This window comes from Girardinichthys multiradiatus, chromosome 11 (genome assembly GCF_021462225.1).
Source record: "Girardinichthys multiradiatus isolate DD_20200921_A chromosome 11, DD_fGirMul_XY1, whole genome shotgun sequence".
In the NCBI taxonomy this organism is placed as follows: Eukaryota; Metazoa; Chordata; class Actinopteri; order Cyprinodontiformes; family Goodeidae; genus Girardinichthys; species Girardinichthys multiradiatus.
Window position 1 is genome coordinate 9769096 of NC_061804.1, and position 23413 is coordinate 9792508.

A 23413-nucleotide genomic window follows, 5' to 3' on the forward strand; every position below is an offset into this window, starting at 1 on the left:
AAAGAAATGCCACCCCACATCATTACTGACCCACTGCCAAACCGGTCCTGCTGAAGAATGTTGCAGGCAGCAGATCGCTCTCCACGGTGTCTCCAGACTCTGTCACGTCTGTCACATGTGCTCAGTGTGAACCTGCTTTCATCTGTGAAGAGCACAGGGTGCCAGGGGTGAATTTGCCAATCCTGGTGTTCTCTGGCAAATGCCAAACGTCCTGCACGGTGTTGGGCTGTGAGCACAACCCCCATTTGTGGACGTCGGGCCCTCATACCATCCTCATGGAGTCAGTTTCTAACCGTTTGTGCACATTTGTGGCCTGCTGGAGGTCATTTTGCAGGGCTCTGGCAGTGCTCCTCCTGTTCCTCCTTGCACAAAGGCGGAGGTAGTGGTCCTGCTGCTGGGTTGTTGCCCTCCTACGGCCTCCTCCACATCTCCTGGTGTACTGGCCTGTCTCCTGGTATCGCCTCCAGGCTGACAGACACAGCAAACCTTCTTGCCACAGCTCACATTGATGTGCCATCCTGGATGAGCTGCACTACCTGAGCGACTTGTGTGGGTTGTAGAGTCCGTCTCATGGTTCCACGAGTGTGAAAGCACCACCAACATTCAAAAGTGACCAAAACATCAGCCAGAAAGCATAGGTACTGAAAAGTGGTCTGTGGTCCCCACCTGCAGAACCACTCCTTTATTGAGTGTCTTGCTAATCTCCTAAGATTTCCCCCTGTTGTCTATTCCATTTGCACAACATCTGTGAAATTGATTGTCAATCAGTGTTGTTTCCTAAGTGGACAGTTTGATTTCACAGAAGTTTGATTTACTTGGAGTTATATTGTGTTGTTTAAGTGTTCCCGTTATTTTTTTGAGCAGTGTATTAATTTAGCAATCAAAGTAATCAGATATTTTTAGATCCCTTTAAAAAAAAATGTATTTTGTTTTTGTCTTTTCTCCGCATTAAGAATTTAGGGTCAATCTTACTTTGAAAATGCTGGCAGTATTTGTATTTAGCCAAGTTAATTTAAAGCACATTTGGGTGCACCATTGTCTGCTTTTGAGAAAAAGTCACTGAATAGATGTGGTTTTATTTACTGTTAAATCATAGAGAATGCAAAAATGTTACTAAAGAATAATATTTTGTGTTGTAAATTTGCCATAATTAAAATTAAAAAATCTCCATCTGCATCAACCTCCCGTGCTGGCGGGACTAATGTGTATCATTCTTTAATTGCAGTCTCAGCCGCACAAAATTAGTCCAGGGTCCGCAGGTGGCACCCGGGCCGCACATTCGACACCTCTGATATTGTACAAGCCTAATTGGTTTCCAAGGCGACCTTGCCACTCACAATATGGCGGACGCACTGACGCATACTTCCTCCATGGCAACGAACCGAGTCAAAACTGATTGACAATACGCTGACGCTGATTGGTTGACAGAACATAACGGCATCACGAGAGTGTGATCTGATTGGACGAACCAATAAACAGAACTTCCTTAAAATTTATAAAGACACAATAGTAACGGTATACCGGATATAATTCTAAAAAGTAAAGTTGTATTTGCAGTCAGTAAGGACAGCGAGAAAATGTTTTAAGAGTACTAGATAAAAATGTAGTAGTTGTAGCAGAAGTTACCAGTATTTTAAAAAGCATATTTATAATTGTGCGTTTTATCCCGGGCGTCTTAAATATGAAGCTTTTATTCTGAAGGCGTGTATAGGAAGCGACGCTTGTTCGTGGACGTGGCTTTGATTGTTGCAACTGTTGCTCAGGAATCCTCGGTTATTTCACAAGTCCTAGAGGTTCCCCAGCGTCGGAGCAGACATGTTCAGTCCAAAGGATTTATCCGAGTGTTTTCGGGAATGGGACGACTTGGAGAAAGATTACCAACATATCCAGGTTAGTTTAGTTCATGTATTCAGGAATGGTAAACAATAAACAGTGCAGCCCTGTCAGGCTAACAGACGTGTGGGTGGGGCGGGCAGGAGGGTTCCACTCAGCAGATAAAGATTAAATAAAAATATTAATATAAGGATAATAAGGAATATTAACATTTTTTACAGGTATATACCACAGGCTTAAAAATAAATGTGCTGTACCTGCAGATATTTAGTAGATGAAATGCTAAAAAGGCCTGAATTTGCTATGATATATATAAGAATAATCCTATTTCATTAAAGTAAGAGCTAAACTCTGAGGTATCACGAGTAGCGACTTAGTAGGATTTACTGTTTTTGTAAACTGTTGTGAATGTAGGTGCATCCCAGTAAATTAGCTAATTATCGGAACATTCATTTATATGAGTAATTCAGCCATAGTAATTATATATTTAATGCCTTTATATTTGTTAATTTGGATGATACTGCCTTACAGTTAATGGAAACTCAAAAATCATCCTTTCAGAAAATTGCCTAAATTAAATAAAAAAAAACACAGTAAAGTTAAGTTTGGGGTATTTTATTGCTTATGCAATCATGGAGAAGGCTGCTTACTTAACAGTTGTCCAGCAGGCAGTGATTGAGACCCTTCATAACGAAGGGTATCAATGAACAGTTAGTGGAAGGACAAAGTGTGGAGGAAAAGCTGCAAGCACAAGTAGCAAGGATAACCACAGCATGGAGAGGATAATGAATCAAAGCCTACTTAAAGAGTTTGGGGAAGTCTACCAAAGCATGAACTGGAGCTGGGGTCTTTTAAGATTTAAGAACCACTAAATACAAAAGTATCCAGGACATGGACTCCAGCTGTCACATTCCTTGTGTCAAACCACTCCTGAACAGAGAAAATGAGAAGTTTAAAACCTGGGCTAAAGGACTGGACTATTATTCTGTGGTCCAAAGTCGTCTTTTTAGATTAAAGTACATTTCATTCGCAAATCAAGAGCTGCATGGTGGAGCAGCTGTTAGCACTGTTGTCTTGCAGCAAGAAGGTCCTGTGTCCGCATTCTGGTCTGTTTGGACTTTGCATGTTCTTCCAGTCCTCTAGCTTTGTCCCACAGTCCCAAAGTATGCATGTTGATTGTTCTCTTTAAGTTTGCTTGGGAATGGTTGTTTGTTCTGTTTGTCTCTGTGTTGTCCCGTAATGTCCGGGTTGTACCTGGTCTCTCACTCAATGACTGCCATGGATAGGCACCAGAGGCCCGTAACCCTTCATGAACGAGTGTAGAGAATGGATGGATTTGGAGATTAAGGTCCCAAAGTCTGGAGGAAGAGTGGAGAGGCTCAGAATCCAAGCAGTTTGAGGTTTTGTGTGAAGTTTCCAGTCAGTGATGATCTGATGAACCATTTCATCAGCTGCTGTTGGTCCACTGGGTTTTCTGAAGTCCAGAGTCCTGGGCTTCCTGTGCACCTCAGCAGAACCACAGGCTGATCAAATTTAGAGTTTTCATTCTCTGTAAGCCATAATCATCAAAATTACAAGAAATGAAGGCTTTAAATATTTCACTCTATGTGTGATAGATCTATGTAATATATGGGTTTCACTTCTGAAATGAGGGACAAAGAATTTTGAATCATCCATCCATCTTCTGTACATACAAGGTCGCGGGGGAGCTGGTGCCTATCTCCAGCAGTCTACGGGCGAGAGGCGGGGTTCATTCTGGACGGGTCGCCAGTTCATCACAGTTTAACACAGAGACACACAAGACAAACAACCATTCATACGTAAGGGCAATTTAGAGAGACCAATTAACATAACAGGCATGTCTTTGGACTGTGGGAGGAAGCCGGAGTACCCGATGAGAACCCACGCATGCACGGGGAGAACAGGCAAACTCCATGCCGAAAGAGTCGAACCCAGGACCTTCTTGCTGCAAGGAAACAGTGCTACCACCTGCGCCACTGTGCAGCCCCAGAATGTTGAACCTTTTCACTATATTCCAAGATTTTAGCAGCTTTCCGGGGTCCATTCTACTTCACAGATTTCTACCTAACTGTTGTACAGCTCTGTTCTCTTCGCTGAATGCCTCTTTAATGTGTTTTCACCTGCAGGACACCCATCGTCTATATAAACAGAAGCTTGAAGAAGTGACCAAACTGCAAAACAGCTGCTCTAGTGCTATAGCAAGGCAGAGGAAGAAACTGAAGGAGCTCACTTTGTCATTGAAAGGGTGGGTGTTGACAGGAAATGGATTTAACTCAACAGGAAATGTTGTTGATGATTAGTTTTTAATGTGTGTCGACATATTTCCATAATTAGATGCAAAGAAAACTCTCCAACATCAAACCTAAGCCCAGAGGAGATGGAGTCCATTGCTGGAATGCAAGAGTCCATCAAAGACAAAAGGAATGTTTTCTTTGAGATGGAAGCATTTCTGCCAAAGAAGAACGGGTATAATCGTGTTGCATGTTTTGAACTTTTCAATGCTGAAGATCTCCACTTTGTGACTGATTTATGTATCCTCCTGTTTAGATTGTACCTCACACTTGTTTTGGGAAACGTTAATGTAACGCTCCTGAACAAGCAGGCAAAGTAAGTCACCGCTTTTACTGCAACCACAGCGGAGATACTTCAGAACCATTTCACCAATCCTCTCCTTCTGTTTCTCCACACAGGTTTGCATATAAAGATGAGTATGAGAAGTTTAAACTCGTCCTGACCGTCATCTTCTTCGTGTTTTCCTTCACATGTCGCTTTTTGTTTAGCTACAGGTAATCATTTCCCAACACCTTGTTGATGCTGGTTGAAGTTATTCGGAAATTTCACACGGTCAGATTCACCGTGTGTTTGGTTTTTGTGATGGTGGAACACGTTCCTCATCATTCGTGCTCTTGTTTCAGAGTCCTGGACGCTCTGTTCAACTTCCTGCTGGTTTGGTATTACTGCACGCTCACCATCCGGGAGAGTATCCTCATCAGCAACGGCTCAAGGTCTGTACCTGGTTTTATCTTCCCATGTAGGGTGAGATGCTCCCTGAGAGATAAAAGGTCCAAAAATCCTTCAACTTGTTTAAATCTGCTTCACGTGCCTGTCTGCTTATTGAGTCCATTGGGGATTACACATTACAGTCTCTTTCATATTTTCTGGTTGATGACAGTTTGAAACAATGCATATTTACAATAAATGTCTGAAACTAGATATGTGCTTGTATCTATAATTTGCAAATCTGCAGTAAAATACAGCAAACGATTCACACCCCTTGAGCATCCTGCCTGTTCGGATTCATTTTATGTCATAGACCAACAAAAATTAGAACAGAAATATGAACAGAACGGAGAATGGCACATATACCTGACTGCCATACAACCGACTGCCTTGAGAAATGACCTGATCTCTGAACAGAGTCCAGCTATCTGTGAATTAATCTCAGTCCAAATGTAGATCTTCTGTGAAGTTCTCAGAGGTTTGTTAGAACTTTAATGAACAAACTGCAGCATGAAGATCAATGAGACAGGTCAGGGAGGAAGCTGTGCACATCCCCCTAAACGCACCATCTATATGGTAAAACATGGTAGTGGCAGCATCATGCTGTGGAGACAATGTTCTTTAGCATGGACAGAGAAGCAGGTCAGAGTTGATGGGAAGCTGGATGAAACTAAATCCAGGACCATCGTGGAGAAGAATCTGTGAGAGGCAGCATAAGATTTGAGACTGGGGTGGAGGTTCACCTTCCAGCAGGACAATGACCTTAAACACACAGCCAGAGCTACAATAGGATGGTTTAGGTCTAAGCAAACTCATGTGTTAGAATGGCCCAGTCAAAGTCCAGATCTAAATCGAACCAAGAATCTGTAGCAAGGCTTGAAAATTGATGTTTATGGACAGTCTCCATCCAATCTGACTGAACTGGATCTGTTTGGTAAAGTAAAGCTCAACCTCTGTGAAGCTTGATCAATAAAACTAAAAAAGCTTATTGATGTCTTGAGACAAAACGTGAAGAAGTATGTGGGGAATGAAAAATTTTGCACAGCTCTGTGCCTGTATTAGGATTTAAATCTCAGAACCCAACATCCAGTGATACCAGTTTGCTGTTTCAGGATCAAAGGTTGGTGGGTTTTCCATCACTACATATCGACCTTCTTGTCTGGAGTGATGCTGACTTGGTAAGACTTGTTCTGGACTCCTCCACCTCAGATCATAATGTAATAAACCAAACATATTGTTCCTTCACTCTGCACCACTTTCACCTGATGTGATCTTTGTTGGCAGGCCTGATGGCGCCCTCTACCAGATGTTTAGAAATCAGTTTCTATCCTACAATCTCTATCAAAGTAAGAGATTCTGTCTCGACCTGTCAAACACTACATTATGGCTTAAACAGCTGAATTTCTACTTGTCCGCTGCTAATTTTGGGCTTTTAGCAGCATGAACCCATGACTGTTATCCTTAAATACTGTATGATATAGTAATCACACAGCTGTTTAAAGAAGCATTTTTCCATACTTATGACATGCAGTTTGTGTCCGAAGTGACGTAATAATTATAAGAATTAGACATCATCACCTTACGGAATATTAGATGTGATTAAGAAGAGGTAAAATTAGTGTAAAAACAATAGTCAGTATCAGTGATTTGTTAGCTGTGAGCTTCTTTTGTTTCCTTGTCTTTTTTGGTTTATTTCCCTGTTTGTAGGTTTTGTCCAGTTCCTGCAGTACTACTACCAGAGCGGCTCTTTGTACAGACTCAGAGCGCTGGGAGAAAGACACACCATGGACCTTACAGTTGGTGAGTGCAGGCAGCAGCTCAGCACTTTTACACTTAAAGTAAATATCACCTGACATTTTTTAACATATCGGCCCGATTTTTTTTAAAAGTAACCTGTAGAACTGGGCCGATATTGATAACTAAAGTTTAGTTCCATCTTGTTGGCCACGTGGTATTTTTTTCAGTCATGTGACAGTGATGCAGCGCAGGATTGTGGGGAGTTTAATAAAAGCAGAGAAGCAATGTCAGCTGTTTTGTCGTTTTTTCAGGGTGTTGAAAGGTTAGGGGAGTATATATAGTTTCGGTAAATTTTGGTTATCGGCCATAACAGTAATATTAATATTGGATATAGATTTCAGCCTAAATTTTCATACCGGTGCATATCTGGTTCAGACCTTATCCCCATTTACTCACCAATACTGTTAACTTCCATCATGTTTACAAGATCAGGCAAAAAAAGGGACTACGATGCTTCACTCAAACAGAATTAAAGTAGTGCAACAAAAGTTTAAAGCACGACTTGCTCTTTTTTGTAATTGTGTTATGACAGTTTTCTTATCATGGCTGTAAAATGTTTCATTTCAAACTTCAGAACATTGGGAGACTTGTTTAATGTCAGCTCAGTAAGTCTCCTCTCTGCTCTCTGGGTGTTTAGAGGGCTTCCAGTCCTGGATGTGGAGAGGCCTGACCTTCCTCCTTCCCTTCCTGTACTTTGGTCAGGTATGTAGTCGCAGTTTTTAAAGTGACGTCTTTGGATCATTCATGTTGATGTTATCTCACTAAAAACAGAAAATGATGTGCCTGAATGCAAGAAAAAGAAATTTGAAGTTGTCTTACTAAGCTTGATTTTTTTTACTTGGTTGCAGTTTTGGCAGCTGTACAACAGCATGACGCTTTTCAGGATGTTCCAGCTCCCAGAGTGTAAAGAATGGCAGGTTAGTGTCCCATAAAACTTCATTTTCTTTTCAGTAATTTCAAAAAAACCACCAAAACTATGGAGAGAAGGAAGATGTGGGTAAATTAATCCAGAAATACAGCTATGCAAAAGTATTCATGTACCTTGGACTTTTCCTCTTTTTTTTCACATGAAAAGAAGTCCTGTTAGTAGTTTGGCACATGCCTTGTAGGGGTCCCAGCAAACATGTGGAAGGAGGCGCTGAGCCTTTTGGCTAACACAGAGAAAACCCCCAAATACCCCATACAACCATCTCCAAAATGATAGATGGTGGTGGCAGCATCATGCTGTGTGGATGCTTTTCTTCAGCAGGAACATGGAAGCTGGTCTGAGCATCCAGCCAGAGCTACAATGGAATGGTTTAGATCAAAGTATATTCATGTGTTAGAATGGCCTAGTCAAAGTCCCGACCTGAATCCAAACTTTGTGGTAAGACTTGAGAACTGACGTTTACAAACATCCTCCATCCAGTCTGACTGAGCTTGAGCCATTTTGCAAAGAATAACATCCAAGGCTGATACAGTAGACACACCATAAAAGACATGCAGCTGTATCTTCAGTGAAACTATTGACTCAGGAGGGCTGAAAACAAAGGAACTCCACACTAATCAAATTTTTACTTGTATAAAATGCTGAAAACCGTTTAGATTTCCCGTCCACTTCACAAACATGCACCACTTCATGTTGGTCTGTCACACAAAATCCAAATCAGATACATTTAAATAAAGTTTGATTTTAATGTGACTAAAATGTGGAAAAGTCTTGATTAAATCTTGTTTAAATGATCCATTCCTTTATTTTGCCGTCTAGGTTTTGATGTGCGGCTGCTCCTACATGGTGCTCTTCATGGGAAATCTGTACACCACGCTGAGGGTGGTTTACCAGAAATATGTAAACAACGCAGACAAGTCCAAAACTGTGTGAGCCCGCTGTAAGCAGAACAGACCAAGATGGCGTCTTATTTACTAGACAGAAACCAGAGACAGTCAGAGTTGGTTTCTTTTGTCAGGATCCCTGTCCGAGTGGACCATTTACTCGCTCTGCTACTTGAATCTCATTCCAAGTTCCAGCATTTCACGTTTGTTTAAATCAAAATCAAATCAGCTTTATTATTGATTGTTTAAAAGATCAACCAGCTACTTTACAGCTGTTGTGTTTCAGTAGGGCTGTGCATTTGTTTCAGAGATTCTGAAAGTTTGAAGGAGTGTTACTGATAAAGAAAATGTTACTTGAATAATATTTATTTACTTGTGACTCTTTGCTCAGGAGCTGCTTTGTTTGTTGGCTTTTTAAGTAAGTTATCTGCAGAATAAAACAGCCTGAAGTCCTTACGTCTTTTGTTTTTATGTGACATGGCTGCTTTAACATTACACATCACATGACATATCTATCATATGACTCCAGTACAACTAAATAAAAAATATTTTGTGTAAACCTGCTGTTGAAGTGAAATTAGCAGATTTTGCTGGTGGTAATGATCCAATTTTATGTTTTCAAGATATCTAATAGAACTCACACGGTATTAAACCTATAATACAGGTCCTTCTCAAAATATTAGCATATTGTGATAAAGTTAATTATTTTCCATAATGTAATGATGAAAATTTAACATTCATATATTTTAGATTCATTGCACACTAACTGAAATATTTCACATCTTTTATTGTCTTAATAGGGATGATTTTGGCATACAGCTCATGAAAACCCAAAATTCCTATCTCACAAAATTAGCATATCATTAAAAGGGTCTCTAAACGAGCTATGAACCTAATCATCTGAATCAACGAGTTAACTCTAAACACCTGCAAAAGATTCCTGAGGCCTTTAAGACTCCCAGCCTGGTTCATCACTCAAAACCCCAATCATGGGTAAGACTGCCGACCTGACTGCTGTCCAGAAGGCCACTATTGACACCCTCAAGCAAGAGGGTAAGACACAGAAAGAAATTTCTGAACGAATAGGCTGTTCCCAGAGTGCTGTATCAAGGCACCTCAGTGGGAAGTCTGTGGGAAGGAAAAAGTGTGGCAGGAAATGGGCTACAGGTGCCGCATTCCCCAGGTCAAGCCACTTTTGAACCAGAAACAGCGGCAGAAGCGCCTGACCTGGGCTACAGAGAAGCAGCACTGGACTGTTGCTCAGTGGTCCAAAGTACTTTTTTCGGATGAAAGCAAATTCTGCATGTCATTCGGAAATCAAGGTGCCAGAGTCTGGAGGAAGACTGGGGAGAAGGAAATGCCAAAATGCCAGAAGTCCAGTGTCAAGTACCCACATTCAGTGATGGTCTGGGGTGCCGTGTCAGCTGCTGGTGTTGGTCCACTGTGTTTTATCAAGGGCAGGGTCAATGCAGCTAGCTATCAGGAGATTTTGGAGCACTTCATGCTTCCATCTGCTGAAAAGCTTTATGGAGATGAAGATTTCATTTTTCAGCACGACCTGGCACCTGCTCACAGTGCCAAAACCACTGGTAAATGGTTTACTGACCATGGTATCACTGTGCTCAATTGGCCTGCCAACTCTCCTGACCTGAACCCCATAGAGAATCTGTGGGATATTGTGAAGAGAACGTTGAGAGACTCAAGACCCAACACTCTGGATGAGCTAAAGGCCGCTATCGAAGCATCCTGGGCCTCCATAAGACCTCAGCAGTGCCACAGGCTGATTGCCTCCATGCCACGCCGCATTGAAGCAGTCATTTCTGCAAAAGGATTCCCGACCAAGTATTGAGTGCATAAATGTACATGATTATTTGAAGGTTGACGTTTTTTGTATTAAAAACACTTTTCTTTTATTGGTCGGATGAAATATGCTAATTTTGTGAGATAGGAATTTTGGGTTTTCATGAGCTGTATGCCAAAATCATCCGTATTAAGACAATAAAAGACCTGAAATATTTCAGTTAGTGTGCAATGAATCTAAAATATATGAATGTTAAATTTTCATCATTACATTATGGAAAATAATTAACTTTATCACAATATGCTAATATTTTGAGAAGGACCTGTACATCTCAAATGTCTCGCGATATATAAGTTGTCCACTAGGTGGAAGCAGTGACCATAACAGCTGACTGATGCCATTGCACTTCTGTTATTTCTTTATTCTTGTGGAGGAACCTTTTTATTTATTTATGGTCTGGTTTTAAGATCATTCTGATTGTTTTTGTCAAAAGGACAATATGATTATAAATATCACCCTTTAACTCAGGCCTAAATCTAATGAACTTTTCTGCTGTATTAATTTGGTGCTTTTAGTGGTCCATTCAAATTGTTCTTGTTTCAGGCTTTCATGATCATGCATCCACCCATCTTTCAACATTAGTCCACCAATCAGCACCAAAGCTGAGATCAGGGCTACATTGCTTCATCTATTGAAATAGGTTTAAAGTGTGTTTGGGATCCTTGTCATGTTTGTCACCTTGTCATGGTGGCCAAACAGTTTTGTCTTTACATCATCCTAACCTAGAACTTTTGTCCAGAAGACGTCTGACTATGTGGGGCAAATTTCTGTCAAGCTTAAAGGTGTTGGATTTGGAGGAGCAGCTTTTGTTTTGGCTAGCCCCCTGTCAGATGGTGCTGTAAAACTTACTTTACTTTGTTGAGTGACACCGGTGCTCCAGCAGTTTTCTGTGCACAGCAGGATTGAGTCTTGGTGGTTCCTGGACTGTTCCTGATTATTCTAACCACCTGTCTTTGATCTGCAAGGGACACTTTAGATCAGATGGAAAGTTGGGCACAGCTGGGTCTTCTAACTAGGCAGCGATTTGCAACACAAATAAAAACTGGGGTTGCACAGCAGTGCAGTGGTTTGTACTGTGGCCTTGCACCAAAAAGGTCCAGGGTTTAAATCTCGCCCCGGGGTTTTTCTGCATGGAGTTTGCATGTTCTTCCCGTGTTTTTCCTCTGTGTATTCTGGCTTCCTCCCAGTGTTCAAAAACATGACAGTTAGGTTAAGTGGACTCTCAGTTGTCCTCAGGTTTTAGTCTGTGTGTGTGTATTGCATAGTGACCTGTCCAGGATGTACCCCGCCTCTCGCTCGCGTTCAATGACTGGGGGATAGGCACCAGCACCACCTACTCCCCCTTTACGGAATAGAAATGCAGGCTAACATTAAGATTTAGGAAAGCCTCAGCTATATCAAAAACTATGAACTGTGTTTGAAGCCATGGCTGTGCCAAAAAAAAAAAACTATTTAAATAGACTACCAATTCTGTCAAGCAGAGCGGACAAATATCCAGCAAGAATTGAACCAGAAACGTGATGCGGTACACAATAATCGCAGTTGAATTGCAACTTGCTATTGGATATTAATTAAAATGTTATTTAGAATATTTAAATATATTTGAGCCTGTGTGGATTAGAGAAAATCCACAGTAAATGTGAACTTTGAACTGGAACATCCAATTCTTGTTTTAAAAAGTTTATTTAAAGGGTGTTTGTTGTATATTTATGCCACTGTGGAGAAAGAACACTTCAAATAAATCATAGCTGCCTGTAGTGAGTGGATTCAAACTTTGCAAAGTACGACACAAAACCCATCATTTCTTTCCATATCCATCAAAAATTATGACAAATAATGATTTATTTCTTGGGGAGGTAAGTTGTTTTAAGAAGTTAAAACTGTTTGGTTATTTCGATCAGCACATAATGTAGATCTCTCTCCAGGATTTAATCCATCTCCAGGATTAAAGGACTAATATCTCAGCAGGACCTTGAAGAACTAATTCATGCGTTCATCTTTAGTAGAATTGATTACTGCAACGATGTCTTCACAGGTCTGCCTAAAAAGTCGATCAGACAGCTGCAGTTGATCCAGAACGCTGCTGCCAGCGTCCTCACTAGAACTAAGAAAGTGGAGCACATCACCCCGGTTCTAAAGTCCTTACACTGGTTCCCTGTAGCTCAGAGGATAGACTTTAAAATACTTCTGTTAGTCTATAAATCACTGAATGGCTTAGCACCAAAATACATTACAGACTTGTTGTCAGTGGATCAACCACCCAGACCTCTCAGGTCTTCTGGCTCAAATCTACTCTACAGAATCAGAACCAGAACCAAACATGGAGAAGCAGCTTTTAGTTCTTATGCTCCACTAATCTGGAATAAACTGCCAGAAAACTGTAAAGGCGCTGAAATGCTAAGTTGCTTCAAATCAAGACTGAAAACTTATTTGTTTAGAGTGGCCTTTGACTGGGCCATCTAAACATTATTAGTTACGTTTTCAGTCCAACTTTCCTTTCATTTTCTTATCCATCATTCTATTCTCTTTATTTTTTAATTACCTTTATGTCACTTTAATGTACTATGCCTAATGTGTTTTTTCCTTTTTTTTTTCCTTCATGTGAAGCACTTTGAATTGTCTTGCTACTGAAATGTGCTATAAAAATAAACTTGCCTTGCCTTGCTCTGCCTGGCCTAGATCAGGTTTTAAATGCAAATATAGTAATCAGAAGAGTTTTGATAAAGAGTATAGTTGATTTAACCTTATTTATTATTATTAAAGGGGCAAGAAAAGAAAAGAAACCAAGGTAAAAGCATGAAAACAAGCTTCACGGGCTCTGACTTGAACATCAGACCTTAACAAAAAGTGAAAGGAAAGGATTTTGGCTAGGATGCATTTCATGGGGTTTATGACTAATAAAAGTGAGCGGAGCCACAAAGCAGAGCGGGAGACATAAAAAGACACAGGCACAGAAGATCTGATGGAATAATACCTGAAAAATTTAAAATAGGAACCAGCTACAGTTCCAGTTTATTACAGCAGAGCTTCCCCCACCCGAGCAGAAAGGCTTGGATGAGGTAGTGCTGCAGGGCCCAAGTGAGCAGGAGTAAGCAAAGACGAGGAGTAAAGTGAATTGGCTGGTACCAGTACAGGAGGAGGAGGAGGGCTCTCTTTCATCTTTCTCATTAAAGCCTGAGCAGTGGGGGCTATCATGAAGGAGCCCAGGGACATGGGGATTGGGGACTGAGCCTGAGCCTCACATCAGGAGGTAGAAGAAGGAGTGGAGGGAGGGCAACCAAAGCAAGTAGACGGGCCTCCATGTCAAACCTTCACCTTAAACTTAACCTGCCTCCCTCAGGGGCCCAGATAAAGACTTCTTATCTGCGCACACCTTCCGTCTCGGCCCGAGAATGACTCCAGCAGCTGGCGGCGAGGCTGAGGGGGCCTCTATGGTTGAGTGGGCCTGAACCATTCTATCAGAGAGATTGCATATGAAAAAGCAAGGCAGATGTTGCAAGCCTCAATGTGGGGCGGAGCGATTACCAGGGAGGCAACGAGGGGAAACGTGATTCTGAAGAAAAATAAGCTGATCCAGCGATGGACAGACCTTCAGGTGGAAACCTTCAGACGACTTCAGATTTTTATTTTACATTTTGTTTTTGTACTGAGTTTTCTCACGTTTAAGTCCACAATCCAAAATCTTGACCTATTTTTATTGATTTTTCTCATTCTTCCAAAGAGTTTTGCAGCAGTTTGTTTCAGAGGTTTACCTCCGAGTTTCATCATTATTTATTTTAGACATTTTTTTGTTTTTGAAATCAGACAGCTAACTGTTGTAGTTCTTGAAACTGATGTTTACCCATTACTGCCTAATGAACAGATGATTTTTTGTCTTACACGTTTATTTATTCAGCCTCTTTTTACTCTGATACCCCTAAGTTAAATGCAATCAGTAGCATTCAGTCACCTGATTAGCAAATATAGATCACCCGTGTGTAACACAATCGCAGTACAGATCCAGCTGTCCTATAAAGGTCTCAGAGGTCGGTTAGAGAACATTAGAGAACAAGCAGCATGATGAAGTCCAAGGACCACAGCAGGCAGGTCAGGGAACTTTAAAGCAGGGTGAGGTTCTAAAACAACATCCCAAGCTTTGAACATCTCACAGAGCTCTGTTTAATCCATCATCTGAACATGGAGAGAGGATGGACCAACTGCAGACCTACCAGGACATGGATGTCTACCTAAACTGACACACCCATGGTAGCTCTGGAGGAACTACAGAGATTCACAACTCAGGTAGGAGAACAGGGCAACTAGTAGTAGAAGAGGAGTGATGACGTTGAAAGAAAGCGTGTAGGTGAAAACATCAAACATGTAAGAGGGTTCTCTAATCAGGTGAGACCAGAAGATTATTTAGCTGATATGCAAAACAATAGCGCACACCTTGCTTAACACAACATTCCCATGGTGTAACATGGTGGTGGCTGCATCATGATGTGGAGATGCTTTTCTTCAGCAAGGAAAGGGAAGCTGGTCAAAGCTAAATACAGGACAGTCCTAGAGGAGAACCTGTTGGAGACTGCAGCAGTGGGTCCTCTTCCAGCAAGACTGGAATGGCCTAGTCAAAGTCCAGTTATATACTAGTTTGTGTTGGTTTATCACAAAAATATGATTGAAATACACAGTTTATAAAGTGACAAAGTGTGAAAAAATTCTGTATCTTTGATATTTTCCAAAGTCAATGAAAAGTGTTATTTTGTGGTGACAAAGTATGTAATTTTCCAGTTCTTAACTGGTTCTTTGCTAAGTTGTCTGTGACGTATCAAAAATTGCTCATGCATCAAGTTCAGAATATGTTTTATGACTGAATGAATAATGGGTCGCAGGTAAGATTAAGGGGCTTTAATGATAATAATAATCAGATATTCTTCTGAAAATGTTCAAAGTCCAAAGAAAACCCAGATAATTTTTTCTCAAAATCTCATTAGGAGGGATGACCCAAGACTTTTACACATCACAGTGTATGAAAACAATGGCTTTAATTGAATGTTTATGTTGCTCCAAAACTGGAGTGTATCACTGAGCATCCGTGATATCTTTTGTTGTCCGATGAGCTAACCCCTCCCTCCTACTTCCCCATGTCTAAAGGGATTGCTCAATCCAGCTCTCCATTCAACGGGTCCGGACTTCCCTAAACCTGAAAGGTCTAACTAAGCAGGTTTACTGAGAGTTCTGTTTAAACTGGTGTCGGGAAATGACTTGCCTAGCCTCTGACAGCCTTCATACAAAAGTCTCGCCCTTCTTCAACTGGAGGTCTGGACGACTGAGTAGCCCACAGCAGTCATCCACTCCTCAACAGTCACTTCTGTTAACAGCTGCTCATTCCCTAATATTACAACTGGCTCTTGGTATATGGGCTACGTTAATTTTAGTGGCTCTGCACGAGCCCCAAGGGCGCTGTTTTAACAAACTTGGCTAAGGCAACCTATAAAAACCTCCTAAAATATCTTAGAACCAGGCAACAAGACTTTTTACCACCAATGAAAAACCAACAATACGATGAGTCAAATAATTGAAGGTCCACGATTTAACTAGAATTTTAGATGCTTTCTTTAGTTAGTAACGCTTTTGCAGGGGTCAGTAACAGCTTAAATTCGGCAACACAAAATAATTTCAATAATATAAATGAATCAATCAACTCAACCTGTCTTTCCCTGATGCTGAAACTAGTGAGTTTGGAGAGGCTTTGAAGACGGAGGCTCATCCATGCACCTGATGGAGATGTTTCTTCTGGTAACGAGTGGTTTCTTGAAGGGAATACGACTTAATCTTCAGTTTTCTTCCTTTAAGTGGCAGGAACTGATGCTCCAGGCTTTGATGGTTAAACAGGATCTTTGTTGTCATATGTCTCCGAAGACCGTAGTTTCCAGACGCTGAAGAGTTGAAGGAAACCCGGGGACATAAATGAAGTTGATTCAGGACTTGCAGAAGCCTGAAACTTAGAGCAATCAGCTGTTCACCGATCAAGTTCACTTCTGTTGTCTGGATAAAAAGGCTTTAGATGAAATCAGATTCTTAATTTTGAGGCACGGTCCTTACTGGGCCCACGGGTTGATCCTCTTTTTAATGCAGTCGATCAGCTGGGCTGTGTCTCTGTTCCTTTTCCATCCAAGCTTATTTTCTCCGTCCGATCTTGTTCGCTGGTCTTCTGCGAGGAAACAACAACGTTTCTGCTCTCATCATTGTTTTTATAGCGCTTGATGCCTTCACCGGTCAGGCCCTTATTAGGCTTCTTAGTTATTGCGCAACCTATTCAGCTCAGCTTCTTGATTATTGCTCAATACTTTAGTCATGGTCATTGTGACCTACTGATTCTGTTTCTCAGCCTTGGAGATGCCAATAATAGCCACGCTGGTCTGTAGTCGCATTCTCCCGTCGCTGTCAGCATGCAGCTGGCTCTCGTCACTCCTAGTCAACCTCCAGTTTTTTCCCTAATCTGCTCAGTTTTAAACTTTACACAGTATTACACATTTCATTCTTCAGCTTTCAGCATTCACTTTAAAACACAGTTACAAAACCATCACTTCATTCTTTTTATTCATGCTTTACAAATGATTAATGTTATATTTCTTTCATATATAGCTGACTGAGAATGTCAAACCTTAATGTTTTTCCTCTAATTCTCAGTTCTTAACCACATTTCAATCATACATCTTTTAACTTGTTAATCAAAGACTACTAATTTTATTCAATACATGTGAAAGAATATAAAATCATCATACATCATTTCTTTGGATATACTTGTTTATATTTTTGCAAAAGATAAGACAGATAATATGTGGCAGATAAAATGTGGCTCCACACAGGCCTCTCTAGTCTCTCAGCTCCAGAATATGAGAACATGCTTGTTTCACTCCTCACTGCTTCAACTGAGTGTTTTAATAATTATTACATGGATTATTTATTGTAGCTTTTATGGAGTTAACTGTGAGCAGGTACTAAATGTTGCATGGATTACATGGAAAGATCTCACCTTGTTTTGACATACCTTAATACTTACCCCTGCCTCCTACCCTCACAGATGCTGGCTTTGATTACCATCTGGAGGATCTATCTCGTATACAGCATGGGGCACGTAGCACACCTTAGATCCAAAAACAATCCCACACTTCAAGCAAAACAGTTTTCTCCACTTCACTTAACCCTAAATTTACCCGAGCTTTGATGGAATGAACCCAATACATTTAGCACCAAAACCTTTAGTTCTTACTGCAAGTCTTTTAGATTGAATGAGTACGCTGCTGTGAAAAACATTTCTGTTTCTGCTGTTTCAAACTAATGTTGATATCAGACAAAGATAACCTGAGTAAATGACCAATAAACCCCCCAGTGGGAACAACTGAGATCCAGAGTTTTATATAACTGGCAATGAGTCTTTCACATCCCTGTGGAGAAATTTTGGCCCACTGCTTTGCAAAATTGTGGTAATTCAGCCACATTGGAGGGTTTCCAGCAGGAACAGATTTTTTGAGATCATTTCACCAGATTAAAGTTGGAACATTGACTGGGCTATGGGTCGGCAACACTTTCAGGGCAAAGAGGCATTTTAAGGCTTCTAGGAAATACATTTCTCTAGATCGGTAGGAGCCTTCGGAAAAGGATCAAGCTTTATATATAATAAATGTAAAAAAATATGTTTTACAGTTAAATCAAAGAACCAGAGTTGTATTTTTACTTTGGGGTTTTAGATAAATGAAAATTAAACTTTTACAACAAGCAGATCCACCAAACCTCTGCAAAGCACCTGCCTCAAGCTTTTAAAACTGATGTTAAGATCTTGCTGTTACATAAAACTTGTTTTATTGATGTAGTTTCTGTTGTTTGTTCACTTAAATCCAAGATCCTATTTGTGTTTTAGTTTAACATCAAAATCCCAATCAATTGATTTGATTGAAACAAAATAAACTCATGCATTTAATTGAATGGTAAATTCCACGTTTATAGAGCAAAGGAAGAAAAGCATGTAGTTCTTGTTTCATTCGTCTCATTTTGTTATTTCTATGCGGATATTGAACTGACATTTGAACCATAATGAAAAACTGCTAGAAGTCTGTTTTTATTAAATTTATATTTTAAAAGCCTCCTCAGTTCTATTCTTCCTCTGTAGGGGGCCCAAAGAACCACATGTGGCTCCGGAGCCACTGGTTGCAGGCCCCTGGACGAGGCCATTCTAAAACCTTCATTCATGTTTTTAGCCATTCAGATATGGACTTGCTGGTGTGCTTTGGAACATTGTTCTGCTGCATAACCCAACTGAGCCCAAACTGAGCCCAAACTGATGGCTGGATATTCTTTTTCAGGATTTACTGCTAGAGAGCAGGATTCATGGTTCCATCCAGTACAGCCAGAACACCTTCCAAAAAGGTCCATTTTTATCCAGTTTTTCCACAGAATATTGTCCCAAAAGTCTTGGGGATCATCAAGATGTTTTTGGTAAATGTGAGGCAGGCCATTGTGTTCTTTTGGATCAGCAGTGGTTCGGGCCTCAGACCTCTCCCGTGGAGGCCATTTTTGCCCAGTCTCTCCCTTCCCTATTGCTGAATCATGAACCCTGATCTTGACTGAAGCAAGTGAAGCCTGCAGAGCTTTAGATGTTCTTCTGGGTTCTTATGTGACCTCCTGGATGAGTTGTTGATGTACTTTTGAAGTAATTTTGGTAGACTGACCATTCCTGGGAAGGTTTACCACTGATCTGATTAGGAACACCTTAACATGAAACATTTTAGGTGACAAAAACCAAACAAAAAAATCTTTAAGGGGAAAAATATTTTTTCACAGCATAATTGATATAAAATTAAAAAGTTGTTGGACTTTAAATGAAAGAGTTCTCTAAATCTGGCCCGCTAACTTGAGAGGAATGCTTCAGGATCCTTCCTACTCCTGTTATACGCCTATATTTAGTATTTTTTTCTGTTGACTGTTTGGGAACCGCAGGTGCATTGACGTAAATGCTTCAACAAAATAACAGATTCAAAAGGAAAAAAATGTTTTGCTCATGCAGCGTTACATATCAAATTTCTCCCCTCCTCGTTAGTAAATTAGTCCCATGACAGCAACTCCTTCACCTCCCGAAATACGAACTCTGAGACAGATTAAACATGCATATTTAATGGGACAGGAGAATGATTACAGCCTCTTGTTAAATGAAAGCGTGAACAGTGAGGAAATCCAAGAGTGAGAGCTTCATGGCCTGCAGAGCTTGAAGGGAAAAAAGAGAATTCATTTTTATTTCAGCACGGCTCTTTGGGAGTAACCCTGGCAGAACTTCCCCCACTCTGCAGGGCTGATCACACATGAGCTGGTGCTGTGGGTTTCTATAACAACCACAAAAAGCAGACAGTGTAGTAGACTGGCTTGGCATGAGCCTTTACAACCACTTGAACCATCAAACAGCATTTTGGAGGAGGCCGTGCACTGCCAAGTGGATTCAGAACCTCAAAGCATTTCTTTGTCAGACTGCAGTCAGAACTTCAAAATTCAGCCAGTGCACAACTTAGAAATTATTACACTTATAGAATCCTTTATGAATGTGTTGAACATAGATAACTGGTTCTACACAACACATTAATTATGTTTAATTCATAAAATAGATAATTAGTCTAATCATTACTGCCCATTTAACAGAATCAGAGGTGGAGATTCTCATATTAATATCACATATATCATGTATTTCCTGTTTATGTTGAATATTGTTTGAATTGGATATTTGGTTTGTAGCAAAATATTAAAGGAAAAACCTTTTCTAAGACAAAACCCCAACAGACCTGTTTAAATTTTTATCTGTCCTACATTTCTTTCCAGTCAACTGGTTTTAGGAGAACAAAATGAAAAGAATTGAACTCTTCTGTAAATAAAACCTCTGCTGTAAATAAAAATATGTATAAAACTACCGTCACACTGAATAAAGGAAAATATCTACATCCAAACTCTTAAAAGAGCTGCACAACTAGAACAAAGCTGGAACCTCATGAAAATTCAAAACTATACACCTAAAAGTTGTTAAATACTAACAAAAAGACATTAATAATGTGCATCAACAAATCATTGTATAATTATTAGAATTGATTATCGTTTCTAGATTTTGTATCATTGCAATACTACTTGCAATTCTTTTCATTTTCAGCCATTCTGCTGTAGATTTTCTGATATGTTTGGGATCTTTGTCCTGTTGATGATCCAGTTTGGACCAATCTTTAGCTCTCAGACAGATGGACTCACATTTGACATGATGCCCAGGTCCAGTTGCTGCAAAACAAGCCCAACATCATTAGAACCCCACCACCGTGCCTGACAGTTGGTATGTGATGTTAGTGCTGATATGTGGTTTACTGTTTCCCACAAAACTGAGGTGTGATTATTGCCTAGCAGTCATAATAAATACAACAACTCAAGATGTGTTATTTGATCTATTTTATTCCCTCTTCGTGTGATGTGCAGAAAGTCTTCTACTGTTTTCTATTTTTATTCAGAATGTTTACAGAATAAAGACCTTGGAGGTCTGATAAGCCTCTCTGCCACCTACTCTTGTTTTTATTGTTGTAATTGGATTGAATAATTAAAGTTAAACATACATATAGGCTTTTTTAACAGTCCCTTTGGTACCTCCTCCTCCTACCTCCTCTGGTAAACGGCATGGTCACACACTGCTGTGGGAAGACAGCCAGCATTTGTTGCAAGTCAGTGTGGTTGTATTGGTTACGCAGTTATGAAGAGTAAAAATGTTCAGCAGAGTTGAGGTCAGGACTGCAGGCCTGCTGTTTTATCTGCTGCACTCCCATATTCTGAAAGTAGTCTCTGATAAACTTCCTGCTCTGCAGAGCAATTGTTGAGATCTTGTAGAATAGAGTTTGATCCCTAAGAACTGAGATATATGATTTCCACTGTTTGCAGAATCTTTTTTTGATATCTCTCTGCACTGAAATTGCCTCCAATGATGACAAGCTTTGTTTTTCCAGTGAGGTAGATGCTGCCCCACATCAGTTTGGCCCTGGCAGAGAGGAATTAATTGATTGATTGATTGATTGATTGATTGACTTATGGTCTTCAAACTTTTCCACATCACTGAAACTCAGAAATTACCTGATTCTGCAGATACAGTGCCCTTTGAACTTTTCAACCTCTTGCAACATTTCAGGCTTCAAACATAAAGATATAAAATTCTAATTTTTTGTGAAGAATCAACAACAAGTGGGACACAATCGTGAAGTGGAATGAAATTTATTGGATGTGTCAAACTTTTTTAACAAATAACAAACTGAAAAGTGTGGCGTGCAATATTATTTCCTTCTTTCACCTCCGGAACATTGCCAAAATTAGAAATATCTTATCCAGGAGTGACGCTGAAAAACTAGTCCATGCATTTGTTACTTCAAGGCTGGACTATTGTAATTCTTTACTATCAGGATGTCCACAAAATGCAGTTAAAAGCCTTCAGCTTATTCAGCTCCCAGTTTTAGTCCATGAGGCAGACACCCTGTCTACTTTTAAGGCTAGGCTTAAAACTTTCCTTTTTGATAAAGCTTATAGTTAGAGTGGCTTAGGTTATCCTGAGCTTTCTCTGTAGTTATGCTGCTATAGGTTTAGGCTGCTGGAGGACATAATGACCACTTTCACTCTCTCTGCTACATTCTCATACTACTCTCCAATTTTGCATTATTTTAACTTTATGTTCTCTCTCTTTCTCTCTTTTCTCTTCCTAGAAGCTACACTTGGCCTGACTCTGTGTCTTACTGTGACACCTTTCTGGAGAGGGGCATCGTCCAAGCTTCTTCTCACACTGAGCCTGGTTCTGCTGGAGGTTTCTTCCTGTTAAAAGGGAGTTTTCCTCTCCACTGTCGCTACATGCATGCTCAGTATGAGGGATTGCTGCAAAGTCAACGCCAGTGATTGTCCACTGTCTCTACATGCTCATCCAGGAGGAGGGAATGCTGCAAGTCACTGACTGGATGCAATCTGCTGGGTTTCCTTAGTTAGAAAAACTTTTTATCTAATTTGAATAAATAACTGACTCTGACTGCACTGTTCAATGGATTATTTGGAATGTATGTACCTGACTTTGTGAAGTGCCTTGAGACAACATGTTTTGTGAATTGGCGCTATATAAATAACACACACACACACACATATATATATATATATATATATATATATATATATGTGTGTGTGCGTGCGTGCGTGTTAATTGTTACTCTCGTGTTAATTGTTACTCTCATCTGTGGCCCCCTCGAGATCTCCCTCTCTCTCAGCAAAGTCCAAACTCAAACTAATTAAAATGTATCAATATTTTACTTTACTGAAGGCAGAAATTAGAATCACTTGACAATGTAGTATATATATATATATATATATATATATATATATATATATATATACATATCAATTGTTAAAGAACTGCCATGTACGAAACAATGATAAACCATTTTCTGATGCATAACTTTTCATCTTCAGTCTCCGTCTTTTCTTTTGAACAAAGAAGTTATTGTTCTCTGCATTGTGGTCAAGTTTTGATTACATTTAAATTGAACATTTGACAGTTCGGTTGTTTTCTCCGTTTTTATTTTAAAGTTTGTAGATGGTACGTGATTTATTGTTCGTCCTGTCCTAATGCAAGCTGCGGTAAAATCTCCCAGTCCATTAAATCGAACGCACCGATCTCGAAAAACCTCGAGCTCCGAGGGGAGAGAAGCAAAGAGCATTGAGGCTCCATCATAGCAGAACAGTTCAGAAACAATTTGGAATGAGGAGAAAAAGCTATATTTATGAACAGATTAAGTCGTGGTTTAGACTGTCTATTGGTAGTGGATCTGATCTTCTTTGTGTGCTCGTGAGTTTTTGCAGTCATAACTGGTTCTGGATGACGGCTTCATAACAGACAACCGTTCTTCTCTCTTCCTGGCGCAGAGTCTTTTAGTGGTACGCAGTACTGGACTGTACCGGCTCACGTTTATGGAAGCAAATCGTTACCATATTTCAAATGGAAAAGCATTTTCAGAAATGCTTTTTCATTTTAAGAATGTGGCTGCATTGTTTGACTCATAAATGAAA

The 23413-nt window shown here is 40.1% G+C and overlaps 1 protein-coding gene across 1 annotated transcript; it reads left to right on the forward strand.

Moving 5' to 3' along the window:
* Positions 1 to 1514: 1514 nt before the first annotated feature.
* On the forward strand, positions 1515 to 8919 carry tmem120aa (transmembrane protein 120Aa). Its single transcript, XM_047378479.1, has 12 exons — positions 1515 to 1890; positions 3981 to 4099; positions 4189 to 4320; positions 4402 to 4461; positions 4545 to 4640; positions 4770 to 4859; positions 5967 to 6032; positions 6139 to 6200; positions 6562 to 6654; positions 7289 to 7353; positions 7500 to 7568; positions 8399 to 8919. Exons 1-12 carry the CDS (start codon positions 1816 to 1818, stop codon positions 8510 to 8512), a joined length of 1041 nt encoding a protein of 346 aa, XP_047234435.1. The 5' UTR covers positions 1515 to 1815; the 3' UTR covers positions 8513 to 8919.
* The last annotated feature ends 14494 nt before the right edge of the window (positions 8920 to 23413 follow it).